Here is a 17,105-nt window from a genome sequence, read left to right on the forward strand (position 1 = left end):
AAAACATCAGTCTCAACATCAACAGTGAAGAGGCGACTCCGGGATGCTGGCCTTCTAGGCGACTCGGTTGGGTGGGCCTATGCCCTCCCAGGCCCCCATGGCTGAGCCCCTACCCAGTCATGTGAAATCCATAGATTACAGCCTAATGAATTTATTTCAATGCATGTTGCGTTTTTATTCAGTAAAAAAACAGAACCAAATGTTAATGGAAAAACAGTGTCTGGTTTTTGGTTCAGTTGTCATCTAAATATGTTATCACTGCCCTTTCAACCATTTAAAACCACAACAATGTAGATACATCGACTCTCCAGTAGGAGGTGCTGTAGACAGATCAACTCTCCAGTAGGAGGTGCTGTAATGTAGATACATCAACTCTCCAGTAGGAGGTGCTGTAATGTAGAGAGATCAACTCTCCAGTAGGAGGTGCTGTAATGTTGATAGATCAACTCTCCAGTAGGAGGTGCTGTAATAGATCAACTCTCCAGTAGGAGGTGCTGTAATAGATAAACTCTCCAGTAGGAGGTGCTGTAATGTAGGTAGATCAACTCTCCAGTAGGAGGTGCTGTAGATACATCAACTCTCCAGTAGGAGGTGCTGTAGATACATCAACTCTCCAGTAGGAGGTGCTGTAGATACATCAACTCTCCAGTAGGAGGTGCTGTAGATACATCAACTCTCCAGTAGGAGGTGCTGTAGATACATCAACTCTCCAGTAGGAGGTGCTGTAATGTAGATACATCAACTCTCCAGTAGGAGGTGCTGTAGATACATCAACTCTCCAGTAGGAGGTGCTGTAATGTAGATACATCAACTCTCCAGTAGGAGGTGCTGTAGATACATCAACTCTCCAGTAGGAGGTGCTGTAATGTAAACAGATCAACCCTCCAGTAGGAGGTGCTGTAATGTAGATACATCAACTCTCCAGTAGAAGGTGCTGTAGATACATCAACTCTCCAGTAGGAGGTGCTGTAATGTAGATAGATCAACTCTCCAGTAGGAGGTGCTGTAGGTAGATCAACTATCCAGTAGAAGGTGCTGTAATGTAGATAGATCAACTCTCCAGTAGGAGGTGCTGTAATGTAGATACACCAACTCTCCAGTAGGAGGTGCTGTAATGTAGACAGATCAACTCTCCAGTGGGAGGTGCTGCCCAGCCTATTGTTTTTGTTCTGATAGTGGATATAATGTTGAAGATCTGACGTTGTTTCAAAGGTACAAATTCAACATATTTTATACAAGGTTTTTGTCTGTTGAAAATTGGTTACCATGACATAATCATGTGGTTGAAATTTCATCCTCAAAACGTTGATTACTTTTTTTCAAATCCAATGTATTTTCCACGTAGATTCCATGTCACAATATGTTCAAACAACGTTGTGAATCAACGTATTGGTGACAGATTTTACCCTCTCTTTCCCAGGATGCCACAAAACAATAATAACTAGGTCATATTTATTAGGGAACATCACCTTATTTTTATTTTTTTTTACGTTTTTGAAACCGAAAACAAAAACAAAAACAAAAAAGCATTTCTTATTGGACAACTCCAGAGAGTCCATTTCTATTTCAGCCTGTTCTTCTCCGTTTGGTGCCTAATGAACATAACCCAGGTAAAGGAGCGTGGTGGCAGACTCACATGAATGGGGATTTGAGGTCATTGGGCTTGATGCAGCGTACATAGTGAGGGGTTGTTCCATTCAGAGTCTCCATCAGCAGATGTAGAGAGTTACGAAACTGAGGAGAGGGGCGAGATAAAAGGGTCAAATTTAACTAAATCTAAATGTAGTAAAGTACTAGTTATACTAAAAACATCAGATTTACATTGAGAAGGTTTTAACATGGCAACTCGTGTTTTATAACTTCCCCCAAAAAATCTGAATCTAAAACCACACCAAAGGAAGACTGATTTCCGTTTTGTTGTGCTGCTCCCTCTCACCTGCGTTCCAACGGTCTTCTTGTGGTCTCTCTGAGCCTGAACAGGCCGTGTCATCTTACTGCGACTGCTCAGGGAGCCTGCAGGCTTCTCCTCATCGCTGAACAGTTCCAACAGTAGATCAAACTGGAGGGAAGAGTCAAACACGTCTCAAACAGGAACAGGAAACGGTTTTGTTTAACGTTTGTTTGTGACCATTTTTTTTTTATCATCTCGACTGTAATCTTTTGGTTCTTTGTCTGCTTAACTGTGACACTTTTTTCCCAGTGGTTTGTCACCATATGAAAAGTCACCATTCCTAAAAGTTATGAACTAGGAACATGTATTTTACCACCAGGGGGCAGTTTCTCCATTACATCAAATGGTCTGTGAAGATCTAAACATAGACTTGTTCCTACAGCTCTGTGCTGGGTGTGTTCTCCTAGTTCACACATCACACAGAGAGACTAGTTAACCTGAGGGCACTATGATGGTCCTCCACATAAGACTAGTATACAGAATGTATTTACACACTGGAAGACTGGAGAAAGGTTGAGTGTTTGACCTGATCTGAACAAACAAACAAACAAACAAACAAACAAACAAACAAACAAAACAAACCTTGCTTAGCTTGAGCACAATAATCTGCTCCTCATTGACAGTGTCCTTATTCTTCTCCAGGAATCCCTCACACTGGTACTCCACCTAGGGACAAAAAGGGTCATGTTAAACAGAGGGAACAGCGAGTAGGGAAATATACACCCATGTCAATTCATGATAAGAAGAAACATAAAAGGAGATATTCAACCTAACCCTCAGTCTTGAACAGGAGTGGTTTGGTTAGTGCTGCTCAAATGAGGAGAGCTATTTCAGTCAGTCAGTCACTAACACTCAACAACCACATCCTACAGTCAGACAGCAAGCAATGGCCTCCCTCAACATATACATAAATAGAATGTCTGACATGCCAATTAGAGTAAAAATAAAAGTATTTACAACATTTTTTATTTTTTTTATACAAGGACGCTTGTGTACCTTGTCTGCAAAGTGGACGATGATAAATGCTTTGTTGGACATACGAGGTTTGTCAAAAAGATCACTTTTCTTCAGGAAGGTGTTGTAAAGTTTCTGAGCCCATGTGTCATCACTGCCTCTGGGCATCTGAGGGAGGGAGGAGAGGAAGGGGGGAGGAGGGAGGAGAGGAAGGAAGGGGAGAAGTTAACACATCAGCCTGACTCACATCCTAAATATGTGTGTGTATGTACAGAGCCTTCAGAAAGTATTCATACCCCTTGACTTATTCCACATTTTGTTGGGTTACAACCTGAATTCAAAATGGATTAAATCATTTTTTCCCCTCCCCCTCACCCATCTACACACACTACCCCATAACGACAAAGTGAAAACATGTTTTTATGAAATTTTTGCAAATTGATTGAAAATGAAATACAGAAATCTCATTTACATAAGTATTCACACCCCCCTTTTGCTTTAACACTCAAAATTGAGCTCAGTTGCATCCAATTTCCTTTGATCATCCTTGAGTTGTCACTACAACTTGATTGGAGTCCACCTGTGGCCAATTCCATTGTTTGGACATGATTTAGAAAGAAACACCTGTCTATTTAAGGTTCCACTGTTTTGTTTTTTTTGTGTATTTTATTAGGATCCCCATTAGCTGCTGTGAAAGCAGCAGCTACTCTTCCTGGGGTCCACATGAAACATGCCATAATTCAGTGCATGTCAGAACAGAAACTATACCATGAAGAACGGTCTGTAGATCTCTGAGAATTGTGATGAGGCATATATCTGGGGAAGGGTATAAAACTATTTCAAGAGTGTTGACATTTTCCAAAAACACAGTGGTCTGCATCATTGGGAAATGGAAAAGAAATATGGAACTACTCAGACTCTGCCTTAGAGCTGGCCGTCCGACCAAACTGAACAACTGGTCAGGGAGGACCTTGGTCAGGGAGGACCTTGGTCAGGGAGAACCTTGGTCAGGGAGAACCTTGGTCAGGGAGAACCTTGGTCAGGGAGAACCTTGGTCAGGGAGGACCTTGGTCAGGGAGGACCTTGGTCAGGGAGGACCTTGGTCAGGGAGGACCTTGGTCAGGGAGAACCTTGGTCAGGGAGAACCTTGGTCAGGGAGGACCTTGGTCAGGGAGGACCTTGGTCAGGGAGGACCTTGGTCAGGGAGGACCTTGGTCAGGGAGGACCTTGGTCAGGGAGAACCTTGGTCAGGGAGAACCTTGGTCAGGGAGGACCTTGGTCAGGGAGAACCTTGGTCAGGGAGGACCTTGGTCAGGGAGAACCTTGGTCAGGGAGGACCTTGGTCAGGGAGGACCTTGGTCAGGGAGAACCTTGGTCAGGGAGGACCTTGGTCAGGGAGGACCTTGGTCAGGGAGGACCTTGGTCAGGGAGAACCTTGGTCAGGGAGGACCTTGGTCAGGGAGAACCTTGGTCAGGGAGGACCTTGGTCAGGGAGGACCTTGGTCAGGGAGGACCTTGGTCAGGGAGGACCTTGGTCAGGGAGGACCTTGGTCAGGGAGGTGACCAAGAACCCAATGACCACTCTGACAGAACTACAGAGTTCCTTGTCTGAGATGGGAGAACCTGCCAGAAGGACCACAGTGTCTACAGCGCTTCACCAAACTTGGCTTTATGGGAGAGTGGCCAGACTATAGCTACTCCTGAGAATGCAAAGTGCTACGTCTGGAGAAAACCAGGCACAGCTCATCACCCATCTAACACCATCCCTACCGTGAAGCATGGTGGTGGCAGCATCATGCTATAGGGATGCTTTTCAGTAGCAGGGAACTGGGAGACTGGTAAGGATAGAGGGAACAATGAATGGCAAACAACAATGAATGGCAAATCCTAGATGAGAACCTGCTTCAGAGTGCAAACGACAGACTGGAGGGGCGAAGATTTACGTTCCAACAGGACAATGACACCAAGCATACAGCCAAAGCAACGCTGGAATGGCTTCAGAACAAGAATGTGAAAGTCCTTGAGTGGCCCAGACTTGAATCCCATTAAATCTGTGGAAAGGCTTGACTATTGCGTTTCACCGCCGCTCCCCATCTAACTTAAAAGAGCTTGAGAAAATCCACCAAACCCAGATGTGCAAAGATGGTAGACATACCTAAGATGACTCAAAGCTAAAATCGCTGCCAACTTTGCTTCTACAAAGTATTGACTCAGGGGTGTGAATACTTAGATAAATTACATTTTCAATAAATGTGCAAAAATGTCTAAAAACATGTTCACTTTTTATGTCATTATAGGGTATTGTGATGTCATTATAGGGTATTGTGATGTCATTACAGGGTACTGTGATGTCATTACAGGGTATTGTGATGTCATTACAGGGTACTGTGATGTCATTACAGGGTACTGTGATGTCATTACAGGGTACTGTGATGTCATTACAGGGTATTGTGTGTAGATGGGTGAGAAGAAAAAAAAAATAATAATTGAATTGAGGTTGTAACACAACAAAATGTGGAGTAAGTCAAGGGGTATGAATACTTTCTGAAGGAGTAGACTTTAAAGAGTCAACTCCCTCCTTCTGTCTTGGTGTTCCACAGGGATCCATTCTAGGACCTTCATCATCATTATTAGTGTGTGTGTGTGCGTGTGCGTGTGTATATTTCGTGTTACTTTGCACTCCTCATCCAGCAGGTCCAGGACCCCCATCTTGGCCTCGATGAGGTTGATACAGGGATGGTTATCGTAGAAGTCTATCAGAGTCCAGGGAATCTCCTCTCTCATGTACTCCTCCTGCTCCAGCTTAAACACATGCTGCAGCGAGAGAACACAAGCTGACCTCTGACCTTACGTTTCAAACAGACAAGAATGACAAAGGCAGAGAAATCCCAAATCAAGCTCTAGCCCCTATACCCTAGGTACTTGTGGAGATTTGAGAGGTTTATGTAATATGGCGACCTGGCATAACACAGGGCAAGATGAAGCTTTCACCATATTGCTTAAACCTATCCAATCCTCTCAGATCTAGGAGTTTGATTTTGGATTGATGGTGTGCCTCTCAAAGATAATCTGAACAGGCTTGTTAGAGAGAGAGAGGAGAGAGAAAGGAGAGAGAGAGGAGAGAGGAGAGAGGAGAGAGGAGAGAGGAGAGAGAGAGAGAAAGGAGAGAGAGAGAGAGAGAGAGAGGAGAGAGGAGAGAGAGCGATAGAGAGAAAGAAAGAGGAGAGAGAGAGGAGAGAGAGGCGAGAGAGGACAGAGGCGAGAAGAGAGAAGAGAGAGAGAGACCTACCATGTTAAACTGCTGTTGAAGCTTCTCGTTAGCATAGTTAATACAGAACTGCTCAAAGCTGTTGATGTGAAACGTTTCAAACCTGGGGGGGGAAAACAGGAAATGAAACATGACTAAGGTCAAGAGACCATTTATACACTGAGGGGACAAAAACATTAAGAACACCTGCTCTTTCCATGACAGACGTGAGGCTGTTCTGAGGGCAAAGGGGTGGGGCGCAACTCAATATTATTTAAGGTGTTCTTAATGTTTTGTACACTCAGTGTATATTCACAATATAAACACCAGAAAACATCACTGACCCCCACCAGCACCACCACCAGCACCACACACCACCACCAGCACCCCCACCACCACACACCACCAGCACCACCAGCACCACACACCACCAGCACCACCACCACCACCCCCAGCACCACCACCCCCACCACCAGCACCACCCCCACCACCAGCACCACCACACACCCACCCATAGATGTCGAGAACCCCAATGAAGGAGTGCTGTTTGACAGCAGAGCGCAGAGCCTCATTGATGTGGTCTACGATCCAGCTGAAGAGTTTAGCGTAGATGTGTTTAGCAAGCGCGTCCCGTGCGCTGACCGCATGCACTTTGGAGAGGGGCTTAACGTAGGTCTCCGTGGCAGTCTTCAATTTCCTGTGGCACAGCCAATGGGACATGTCCTGGTAGGCCACGCCCATCAGCTCACAGAACACCATCAGGTGACTATTGTCGGGCTGCAAGGACACAACAATAAATAATAACACAACGATGACACCACAATCACAACATGAACATCTGTTTGGGACAAAGGGCTGGTTTCCTGGACACAGATTAAACTTAGTCCTGATCTCAATGGAGATTCAGTGGACCAAAAAAAATAAAATGAATACGATTTTCCATTGAGTGTGTTTTTTAGTTCAGGACTAGGCTTAAAAAAAATAAAAAAAATCAGTGTCCGGGAAACTGGCCCTAACATAAAAGGGCCAGCATTCCATGCAAAACCAACATAGAATTGGCAGCATTGTTGTACTTTCAAAAGCCCCTTAGGCTACACTATGTGATGCCTTGTACGGCATAGCTCTCAAGGGAAATGTGCAGGACAAGTCCTGTGAGAATAGTCAAACATGTTATAATAGCTTCTATTCCAATGCCTACACAGGACCTATAGGGCTAGAAAATGTCATGATTTATATAGGGGAAAGGGTGCCATTTTGGGACACAGTCCGAGTTTGTTCTGAACACACCAGGATGGTACTGCTGTCTGCCGATCTCTCTTCCACCTCCACGTTACCAAGGTGAAGCAGAGCGGACAGGATTTGGAAAAGTCCCATTTGGTACGTTTCATTGATTCCTGAAAAAAAAGAGAAGCTTTTAGTCTGTAGTGACTAAAAAACAGGTTTAGTGTGGCCCTCCACCAGGCTTGGCTGTCTTCAGATGCAGACCACAAGTTTCTGCTGGCAAACAAACATTTACAGGCCAACGTGTGCAGAATTAGACTTTAATATAGAGTAATACATAGCTAGATAAATGTAATTGCTGAATAAACTACAGTGAACAAATAAGATTCATGATCATTTTATTTCTGTACAACCACAGTTGCTGGTACAGTATTTGCTTGGGGGTAATTTCGCTATTATACTAACTCACCCAACAATGAGAAAGCCTTCCTGGTGCTGCACATCTCTTTGGCATCGTCGACTCCCTCTATGACAGGGCTATCTCCCTGGTTGGTACAGTGGAAATCATCAGCGTTACCTGCAGACAGGAACCATACACAACAACAATGGCCTCACGTCAATCTATCTGCCATAGCTTTCCTATGAATCAATCATTCAAACATGTTTATGGAGGCTGCAATGAGTTAGCATGATAACCTGATCTGGCATCAGTTTTTTTTGCTATGTTTTAGATGCATTTCATTAAGGATATTCCACCAAACTACTGTGTGTGGAAACATGTTCCTTTCATACAATAAGGGAATAGCTGCACACAATGGTTTGGTTTTCTGTTGCCGTGACAGCAGCATTCCACGCTCTGGATGGAAGCATGGTTTTCTGTTGCCGTGACAGCAGCATTCCACTCTCTGGATGGAAGCATGGTTTTCTGTTGCCGTGACAGCAGCATTCCACGCTCTGGATGGAAGCATGGTTTTCTGTTGCCGTGACAGCAGCATTCCACGCTCTGGATGGAAGCATGAGTGGTAGGATTATAGAGAAAATAACAACAACAAAAAACCTTTTGTTTACTCAGAGGAATACTCTTCTATATTTATGTATAACTTAGCTGCCCAACCCTGTTCCTGGAGAGATACCCTCCTGTAGGTTATAACTCCAACCCTGTTCCTGGAGAGACACCCTCCTGGAGGTTTTAACTCCAACCCTGTTCCTGGAGAGATACCCTCCTGTAGGTTTTAACACCAACCCTGTTCCTGGAGAGATACCCTCTCCTGTAGGTGATGGCAGCGGATGAATGGCACGACAATGGGCCTCAAGAGCTCATCACGGTATCTCCGTGCATTCATATTGCCATTGATAAAATGCAATTGTGTTCATTGTGCGTAGTTTATGCCTGCCCATACTATAACCCCACCGCCACCATGGGGCACTCTGTTCACAACGCTGACATCAGAAAACCACTCGCCCACATGACTCCATACATGTAGTCTGTGGTTGGGAGGCCAGTGAGACGTACAGCCAAATTCTCTAAAACAACGATGGAGGCGGCTTATGGTAGAGAAATTAACATGAAATTCTCTGGCAACAGCTCTGGTGGACATTCCTGTAGTCAGCATGCCAAATGCATGAGCTCTCAACTTGAGACATCTATGGCATTGTGTTGTGTGACAAAACTGCACGTTTTAGAGTGGCCTTAGATTTGTCCCCAGCACAAGGTGCACCTGTGTAATGATCATGCGGTTTAACCAGCTTCTTGATATGCCACACCTGTCAGGTGGATGGATTATCTTGGTAAAGGACAAATGCTCACTAACAGGGGTGTAAACAAATTTGTGCAGAAAATTTGAGAGGAATACGATTTTTGTGCGTATGGAAACATTTCTGGGATCTTTTATTTCCGCTCATGAAACATTGGACCAACACGTGTTGCGTTATATTTTTGTTTAGTGTGGAATCATACCTAACTGGAGAGTTTTGAACTCAGGAAGGTGTGAGGAGGCACACAGTTGGTAGAAGATATGGTAGTTCCTCTCTTCGGTAGCCTGCAAAGACAACAAAGTGTATAATCAAATCGAGTTTTAAAAATAAGACCGACTGGCAGTAGCACAGTACCTCTTTCTCTTCAGGAATGTGTTTGTTAGAAAATCGTAAAGCCCCATAATTCATTAGGAAGAAGAGGAACGAGGACATCTCAGCTGTAGCAAAACCAATGCTCCCCAGTCAACATACAGTGAAGAATTCCTTTTACAGATGAGAAACTTACAAACGAGGTCATGTTGAGTAGGTATGAAACAGTTTGCTACGGTTTACCCTAAAGAACACACCGTGAACTCCAGCCATACCAAATACAGTCCATGTATTGGACCTCACCTGAAACGCCACTCTAGATTTCTCCAGCAAGTACGTTCTCATGTTGGCCCCGATGATGTGATGGTTTTTGTCGAATCCGATCTCGATGTACTTCCCAAACCGACTGCTGTTGTCGTTTCTAGTCGTCTTTGCATTCCCGATGGCCTAGAGGAAAAAAAAACAGAATGAACGCGCTCCCGTTTTCATTTGGGTATTTGGCTACAGACAAGTAGATCTGGGTCATGTTCAGCAGAGCAAAACGTTGTGGAACTTTCTGAAAGATATCCTGTAGAAACAAACATACCACTGGCGTGTAGTCAGCTCTATCTGAAAACCCCCACAACATTTTGCCTTTAACTTCCAACAATGATTTCCCTTCTAGGATCAATAAAGTTTACTGAATTGAAAGAAGACCTGTGGTCTCTTACCTCCATGATGGGGCTGGAGGCCAGCACTCTGTCCTCCACATTAGCCTCGCTGGAGGACCCACTGACTGTAGCAAAGTACCTCATGGCATACTTAGCAGAGACTGTTTTACCAGCCCCAGACTCCCCACTCACTATGATGGACTGGTTCCTCTGATCTCTAGAAGAACAACAAGTTATTTTTAAAAAATGCATCCTTTTTTCCCCCCCCCAAGCCTTCCTTGAAGTAATCACTGGTGTGGCATGACTGGACAGCTGAAAGCCAGGTGGTGGCGCCCTTAACGTCACCTGTCCAATCACGTCAAGAGAGGAAGGAAGCACGGCCAAGACATTCAGCTGAGTGATTGACAGACCTGGCCATCTGTTTGTAAGCCTCCTCTGCCACAGCGAAGATGTGAGGGTCCATATCTCCCATGTTCTGTCCACTGTAGGCATGGATGATGTCATGGTCATAGATGGGAATACTCTCGTAGGGGTTGATAGCAACCAACACGATGCCTGAATGAATACACATCAACAAATCAGTCACATGATAAATCAAAGCACACACACACACACACACAAATTTCAAACAATTCAAATAGCCCATATATTCGACCGGTAGCAGTTAACAACAAATGTTTTGCCAGATACAGATATAAATCCAGAACAATATGACAACAATGATCTAATTTCCACGTGAAATATCCCGATAAACTCTGCAGCTCCAGCACAATTGCATATTTACAGCAGTTAAAACAAGCATGTTTACGGTGGTTAAAACATTTATATTTTAGGTAGAACATTCTGAACGGTAGGTCAGAATGTCAGGACACAGACTTGTGAATATATGATCGACACTATCTATATTACCTGAAACGGAACTGACAGTCCTGTGAACAGGACTCCAAAGTCTACAGTGAGTCACCAGAACAGAGTTAAAGGCTTTAGTATTTACCCGCAAAACACGTGTAAATGGACTTGGGAGTGCGAGTGTCTCTTTACCGCAGTAGGTGTAGATGGATGTGGGAGTGTCTCTTTACCGCAGTAGGTGTAGATGGATGTGGGAGTGTCTCTTTACCGCAGTAGGTGTAGATGGATGTGGGAGTGTCTCTTTACCGCAGTAGGTGTAGATGGATGTGGGAGTGTGTCTGTCTCTTTACCGCAGTAGGTGTAGATGGATGTGGGAGTGTCTCTTTACCGCAGTAGGTGTAGATGGATGTGGGAGTGTCTCTTTACCGCAGTAGGTGTAGATGGATGTGGGAGTGTCTCTTTACCGCAGTAGGTGTAGATGGATGTGGGAGTGTCTCTTTACCGCAGTAGGTGTAGATGGATGTGGGAGTGTGTCTGTCTCTTTACCGCAGTAGGTGTAGATGGATGTGGGAGTGTCTCTTTACCGCAGTAGGTGTAGATGGATGTGGGAGTGTCTCTTTACCGCAGTAGGTGTAGATGGATGTGGGAGTGTGTCTGTCTCTTTACCGCAGTAGGTGTAGATGATCTTGGACTCCACGAAGCGCACTTTGAGATTGTGTAGAACTGCTGGTTCGTGGAGGTAGCTGAGAGCTGTCAGGTCATTCTCCCCCACCAGGATATCAGGGTTCCTTAGCGGGAGTAAACTGTTGGTCTGGGGGTCGATCTTGTGTTCCACGTTCTGGAAGAAAACACAGCAGTCAGACGAATGCAAAACCTCAAAAAATAACAAGAACACATACATATATATATACATACATATATATATATATATATATATATATATACACACACACACACACACACACACACACACACACACACACACACACATATATTCACTGGACAAGCACTGGAAATTAGTGCAAGTTTATGTCGGATTAGGCAATGTTTCTAATATGGGTTGATACTTAAAGGTGTACTATGCAGAAACTGTTTCTAATATGGGTTGATACTTAAAGGTGTACTATGCAGAAACTGTGTCTAATATGGGTTGTTTATTCAACGTTGGAATTGTATACAGTAGGCCTTGTAATTAATTAAAGAGGCACTATGCAGAAACTGCTCCACCATTTCCTGGTTGCTAAAATTCTAATAGTTCGCCTAATTTCAATTTATGTGACAAAACAAGCAAGTCTAATGTAGAGAATCATTGTACCATCTAAACCGCTGTGAAATATATTTTCCATCACCAAAAAATATTGTATTTTCAGCTGTTTGAAGCTGGTGTATAAAACCAAACGTAAAAGACGCAAAAAAAAACGAACTTAACGAGAAATAGCGCACATAGAAACAGATCTACCTTCTTAGACTTGCTTTCAATGGGAATGCCAGATCTATAATCCACATTTCTATGTGAATTTCATCAGGTCGCCCCAAAAAAGTGATATATTTTCAGCATTAAATTACTGAACTCCTTATAGATGCAATTAGTCTTTCCTTCATACGTCCATTGAATAGTGTATTAAAATGGTGATTCTCTTCTGCTCAACCACTCGGATAACATCTTGGGCTTATTTCCATACCTGAAGTACATGCCTCAACTTGAACCATCAGCTGCTGTGCAACAGCAAAACGTTTGGAGTAAAAGCACCGTAGGTATTGTGGCCTCTTTACGTTTCAGTCCCTGTATCTAGTTTGATCTAAAAAATATATATAGAATGTTTAGGCTACTTATGAACATGTGTGTCTAAAACTGTAGCTATAGTGTGAAGCCTTCACTTACTCAAGCCAAAGTGGTAACTAACTTCAGCAACATATTTTTAGGCTGAAGTAAATGTATCAACCAGGTACATAAATAAAACAGGAGAACAATTATTTACAGTTTGGATGATACTGTGGTGGGCAAGTCCTCAGAATGTAACAGCCATAGTTAAAACACTGGCCCCGTCTTTATCCAAATTGTCCTTCTTCCTATTCTAACGAGACCCATCTCTCCACCCCTCCAGACCCAGAGACTCATCTCTCCCCCCTCCAGACCCAGAGACCCATCTCTCCCCCCTCCAGACCCAGAGACTCATCTCTCCACCCCTCCAGACCCAGAGACCCATCTCTCCACCCCTCCAGACCCAGAGACTCATCTCTCCCCCCCTCCAGACCCAGAGACTCATCTCTCCCCCCTCCAGACCCAGAGACTCATCTCTCCCCCCTCCAGACCCATCTCTCCACCCCTCCAGACCCAGAGACCCATCTCTCCACCCCTCCAGACCCAGAGACTCATCTCTCCACCCCTCCAGACCCAGAGACCCATCTCTCCCCCCCTCCAGACCCAGAGACCCATCTCTCCCCCCCCTCCAGACCCAGAGACCCATCTCTCCCCCCCTCCAGACCCAGAGACTCATGTCTCCACCCCTACAGACCCAGAGACTCATCTCTCCACCCCTCCAGACCCAGAGACCCATCTCTCCCCCCCTCCAGACCCAGAGACTCATGTCTCCACCCCTCCAGACCCAGAGACTCATGTCTCCACCCCTCCAGACAGAGACTCATCTCTCCACCCCTCCAGACCCAGAGACCCATCTCTCCCCCCCTCCAGACCCAGAGACCCATCTCTCCACCCCTCCAGACCCAGAGACCCATCTCTCCACCCCTCCAGACCCAGAGACCCATCTCTCCACCCCTCCAGACCCAGAGACTCATCTCTCCACCCCTCCAGACCCATCTCTCCCCCCTCCAGACCCATCTCTCCACCCCTCCAGACCCAGAGACTCATCTCTCCCCCCTCCAGACCCAGAGACCCATCTCTCCACCCCTCCAGACTCATCTCTCCCCCCCTCCAGACCCAGAGACCCATCTCTCCACCCCTCCAGACCCAGAGACCCATCTCTCCACCCCTCCAGACCCAGAGACCCATCTCTCCACCCCTCCAGACCCAGATACTCATCTCTCCCCCCCTCCAGATCCATCTCTCCACCCCTCCAGACCGATCTCTCCCCCCCTCCAGACCCAGAGACCCATCTCTCCCCCCCTCCAGACCCAGAGACCCATCTCTCCCCCCCTCCAGACCCAGCTCCTCTCTCACTGTGCCATCCTCCAGCTGTAGACACAGAGCCCAGTCTCCAGGAGTGTAGTCCTTGGTGAGCTCTGCTGGCTTCCATGCCTCCACAGCATCTGGGAGCCAGACCCGGGTATACTGAGGGACAGAGGGACACTGGTTAATGCATGGACATGTCAACAACATATAGCTACATCTATGACTAAAAAGCCACAAGTCATAGATATAGCTAGGCAACATACTGACATGTTTTAGTATGATCTAGTCTAATTATACAGAGGGAGTAGAGGGACACAGGTTAATGCATAGAAATATCAATATAACGAAAACGGTGCATTACTGCTATCCAGAATAGATTCAAACCCTATGCGTGTTTACTTCTGCACAGCCGGCGCCAGATTATCACTCTGAAAATGTACCTCATTCCAGGGATGAGAAATGCATTTTACTCCTAATTGTCCTATTATCCCAACTCTTACACGACCTAGTTTTAAAACCTTCATGTAACGTCAGGTCATTGCGATAGACTTTTTTGCAACATGTCAACAATAACTGTGCTACAGACCGTGATGAAACAGCCGTGGAAAGTTAACGTTTACTCCGTGTTATATCGCCTCGATTTAGGAGAGTGGAGTTGAGCTTTCCTCAACTACTTTGTGAGTTGCATCATTATAAAGTTATTAGTAACATCAATGGTTTTGTTCGGGAGAAATGTCAATGATGATTATTGATGACTAAGTAAAGTAAAGTTGTCATCTCATCCATAGTGATATTAGATTGTATCTTCGAAGAGAATGGTCACAGATAAAAACATTTAAATGGCATTGATCATTTAGATTAAACTAGAATGCAGTTGTGAATCCAGAATAGATTCTGACTGTATTCTTGCTCACAGCTGCGCTCGGATCGGACAAACTTCCTGTATAAACTAAGACACTGCAAAACCGGCGCAAAATATGTCTGGGAAAATCTACCTCAATCCAGGAATGAGAAATCTGTTATACTCTGAATTGTCCCATTATCCAAACTTCTACACCGAGAAGATTGAACGACTGCTAGCACACACAAATTAACTGTGGTTCTTCAAGTCAGAACAAAACTGAGATCAATGTTGATAACGTAGCGGAACTCCATTTAACTGTTATTCTCTACCAGTAAATGACCCTATAGTCCTACTGATTTACATGCCCCTGCCAGCAACCTAATAATCATGTGAACCTACCTTGGAGTAAAGTTCAGATGCTGCCATGACAGTCAGTATGCTTTATATCCACTCTTCACTTTGACCTCTGTCTCTTCATTTGCGACCTAGTGAATAAATATACAAATATAAAGGAAAAGGTAGCGGAGAGAGAGAGAGAGAAAATAGCGGCTACGTGCCGACAGGGATCTCCATACTTCTTCAAGTGTGCAGTCTCTGTGCATTATGGGTATGTCTGTTCTGCGCGTCCTGTGGCTGTTGCCTTGAAAGGTGAGTGACGCGTCCCTCCTTGTGGCTGCTTGACTTATTACATATTACATTATAACGTTCATATATACAACCACATTTAATGAAGTCACTGAAACCCTTAACAAGGAGTTGCAGTCTGTTTTGGAATGGGTGGCCAGTAATAAACTGGTCCTGAACATCTCTAAAACTAAGAGCATTATATTTGGTACAAATCATTCCCTAAGTTCTAGACCTCCACTGAATCTGGTAATGAATGGTGTGGCTGTTGAAGAAGTTGAGGAGACTAAATTACTTGGCGTTACCTTAGATTGTAAACTGTCATGGTCAAAACATATAGATTCAATGGTTGTAAAGATGGGGAGAGGTCTGGCCGTAATAAAGAGATGCTCTGCTTTTTTGACACCACACTCCAAAAAGCAAGTTCTGCAGCCTCTAGTTTTATCTTATCTTGATTATTGCCCAGTCGTGTGGTCCAGTGCTGCAAAGAAAAACCTAGTTAGGCTGCAGTTGGTCCAGAACAGAGCGGCACGTTTTGCTCTTCATTGTAGTTAGCGGGCTGATATTATTACTATGCATGTCAGTCTCTCTTGGCTAAGAGTTGAGGAGAGACTGACTGTATCACTTCTTATTTTTATAAGAAACATTAATGTGTTGGAAATTTCAAATCTTAGCAAATCAAATGTCCAACTTGTAGATATGGGCAGCCTGGTCTGCCTGGGTCAGTAACACATAGACACATAGGTCTAGCTGATTCTCCAGACTGTGAAGATAATGAGTCTGGAGTATAATTAAAAATGTTGAGACAAGAAGAGGGGGAGGGTTGAAGATATAGGCCAGTCTCTCTCCAGAATGGCTCAGCAGAGCAGGGTTGTGTGGTGAAGATATAGGCCAGTCTCTCTCCAGAATGGCTCAGCAGAGCAGGGTTGTGTGGTGAAGATATAGGCCAGTCTCTCTCCAGAATGGCTCAGCAGGGCAGGGTTGTGTGGTGAAGATATAGGCCAGTCTCTCTCCAGAATGGCTCAGCAGGGCAGGTGTGTGTGGTGAAGATATAGGCCAGTCTCTCTCCAGAATGGCTCAGCAGGGCAGGGTTGTGTGGTGGAGATATAGGCCAGTCTCTCTCCAGAATGGCTCAGCAGGGCAGGGTTGTGTGGTGAAGATATAGGCCAGTCTCTCTCCAGAATGGCTCAGCAGAGCAGGGTTGTGTGGTGGAGATATAGGCCAGTCTCTCTCCAGAATGGCTCAGCAGAGCAGGGTTGTGTGGTGGAGATATAGGCCAGTCTCTCTCCAGAATGGCTCAGCAGAGCAGGGTTGTGTGGTGGAGATATAGGCCAGTCTCTCTCCAGAATGGCTCAGCAGAGCAGGGTTGTGTGGTGGAGATATAGGCAAGTCTCTCTCCAGAATGGCTCAGCTGTCTCCTGCCAGTTCATTCATTGTTTCATTGTGTGAATTGTTTGCCCTTTAATTTTTTATTTTGATCAATTCACCAGTACATATGTCGCCACTCGCCGGTAGTAAATGTACCGTTAATCTCCCGTCATTTGTTTACATTCATTTCTGTTAATTATTGT

At 44.9% G+C, this 17,105-nt stretch overlaps 1 protein-coding gene across 1 annotated transcript in view; it reads right to left on the minus strand.

The window, feature by feature from the left end:
• The window catches only part of LOC115196559 (unconventional myosin-Va), a 33,992-nt gene extending 18,496 nt beyond the window's left edge, over positions 1-15,496 (minus strand). Inside the window, exons 1-16 of the mRNA XM_029757390.1 lie at positions 15,310-15,496; positions 14,115-14,225; positions 11,603-11,774; positions 10,498-10,642; positions 10,148-10,304; positions 9,741-9,884; positions 9,331-9,412; positions 7,843-7,950; positions 7,440-7,546; positions 6,664-6,929; positions 6,195-6,276; positions 5,579-5,719; positions 2,948-3,073; positions 2,534-2,617; positions 1,937-2,059; positions 1,637-1,734 (exon numbers count right to left, since the gene is read on the minus strand). Of these exons, the coding sequence (XP_029613250.1) occupies positions 1,637-1,734; positions 1,937-2,059; positions 2,534-2,617; positions 2,948-3,073; positions 5,579-5,719; positions 6,195-6,276; positions 6,664-6,929; positions 7,440-7,546; positions 7,843-7,950; positions 9,331-9,412; positions 9,741-9,884; positions 10,148-10,304; positions 10,498-10,642; positions 11,603-11,774; positions 14,115-14,225; positions 15,310-15,336 (1,973 nt within the window). The 5' untranslated portion in view covers positions 15,337-15,496. The remainder of the gene's footprint in view (positions 1-1,636; positions 1,735-1,936; positions 2,060-2,533; positions 2,618-2,947; positions 3,074-5,578; positions 5,720-6,194; positions 6,277-6,663; positions 6,930-7,439; positions 7,547-7,842; positions 7,951-9,330; positions 9,413-9,740; positions 9,885-10,147; positions 10,305-10,497; positions 10,643-11,602; positions 11,775-14,114; positions 14,226-15,309) is intronic.
• Between the last annotated feature and the right edge of the window lie 1,609 nt (positions 15,497-17,105).

The sequence above is a fragment of the Salmo trutta genome, chromosome 7 (genome assembly GCF_901001165.1).
Source record: "Salmo trutta chromosome 7, fSalTru1.1, whole genome shotgun sequence".
In the NCBI taxonomy this organism is placed as follows: Eukaryota; Metazoa; Chordata; class Actinopteri; order Salmoniformes; family Salmonidae; genus Salmo; species Salmo trutta.